The sequence below is a fragment of the Seriola lalandi genome, unplaced genomic scaffold (assembly GCF_002814215.2).
Source record: "Seriola lalandi dorsalis isolate HSWRI2012SDOR001 ecotype SW California unplaced genomic scaffold, Sedor1 jcf7180002054901, whole genome shotgun sequence".
NCBI lineage: Eukaryota > Metazoa > Chordata > Actinopteri > Carangiformes > Carangidae > Seriola > Seriola lalandi.
The window spans coordinates 7,366,375-7,367,179 of NW_019525453.1; the positions used below are offsets into that span (position 1 = coordinate 7,366,375).

The 805-nt window shown below is 45.3% G+C and overlaps 1 protein-coding gene across 1 annotated transcript in view; it reads right to left on the reverse strand.

Moving 5' to 3' along the window:
- Window positions 1-805, reverse strand: part of LOC147817752 (solute carrier family 22 member 2-like) — a 7,184-nt gene that overhangs the window by 4,832 nt on the left and 1,547 nt on the right. Inside the window, exons 2-3 of the mRNA XM_087180329.1 lie at window positions 552-707; window positions 98-224 (exon numbers count right to left, since the gene is read on the reverse strand). Of these exons, the coding sequence (XP_087036455.1) occupies window positions 98-224; window positions 552-707 (283 nt within the window). The remainder of the gene's footprint in view (window positions 1-97; window positions 225-551; window positions 708-805) is intronic.

Consider the following 805-nt stretch of genomic DNA (forward strand, 5'->3'; position numbering starts at 1 on the left):
AGTTTTCCAGTTTCTATTGTCCCCAGACAGTAAAATGATATAACATACAGGTAACAGGTATGTGAATATACGGTGTGTACAGAGCAGAGTGTCTGACCTGTAGCTGGGTTGGTGACCCTGCAGTTGTCATGCTGAGTGCTGTTTAGAGGGCAGGCAGCAGCTGTCAACCACAGGAAGGTGTAGACACACTCCTCGAGGGCAGAGATCAGAGTGGGCCGGGAGTCCTGGATGGGAGACAGGAACACACACAGTTTTGCTATTTATGTTTTTATTCACATAAACACACAGTATTTATTCCAAGTGTTACACCTGTCTCTATGAGAATGGTGTAGTAACATTCTGAGCTAAGCAAAACATTAAGAACAATGTAGAAGCATTAAGTTAATTCCTAAAGTCCTGCACCACCCTGGAATTTTAACTTCACTTCAACCATGTCCAACTCATTTAGCTGTGCTGCATGTTCTACAGTCTCAAATTCTTACTACAGGAGTTTCATGTTTCTGTCCAACCCTAACGTATCATGTCTGTTACTTGCAGAGTGTATCCCTCACCACTCTGTCTTTGTCACACTTGAAGCGGATGATGCTGCTCTTGGTGCGGTGTCCGTCAGGGCAGGCCTCGCCACTGGTGTACTGCAGCACCAGGATATTTCCATCCCATGTGGGACCAGAGTCCACCTGCCCCAGACTCATATATTCATCTCCGTCCTTGACACAGGACGCCGCACTGGAGGGACACTTCCATGAACCTTACAAGAGGAGCAGAGGGTCAACTTTGGATTTTTATTGCATTTATTTATTTAATA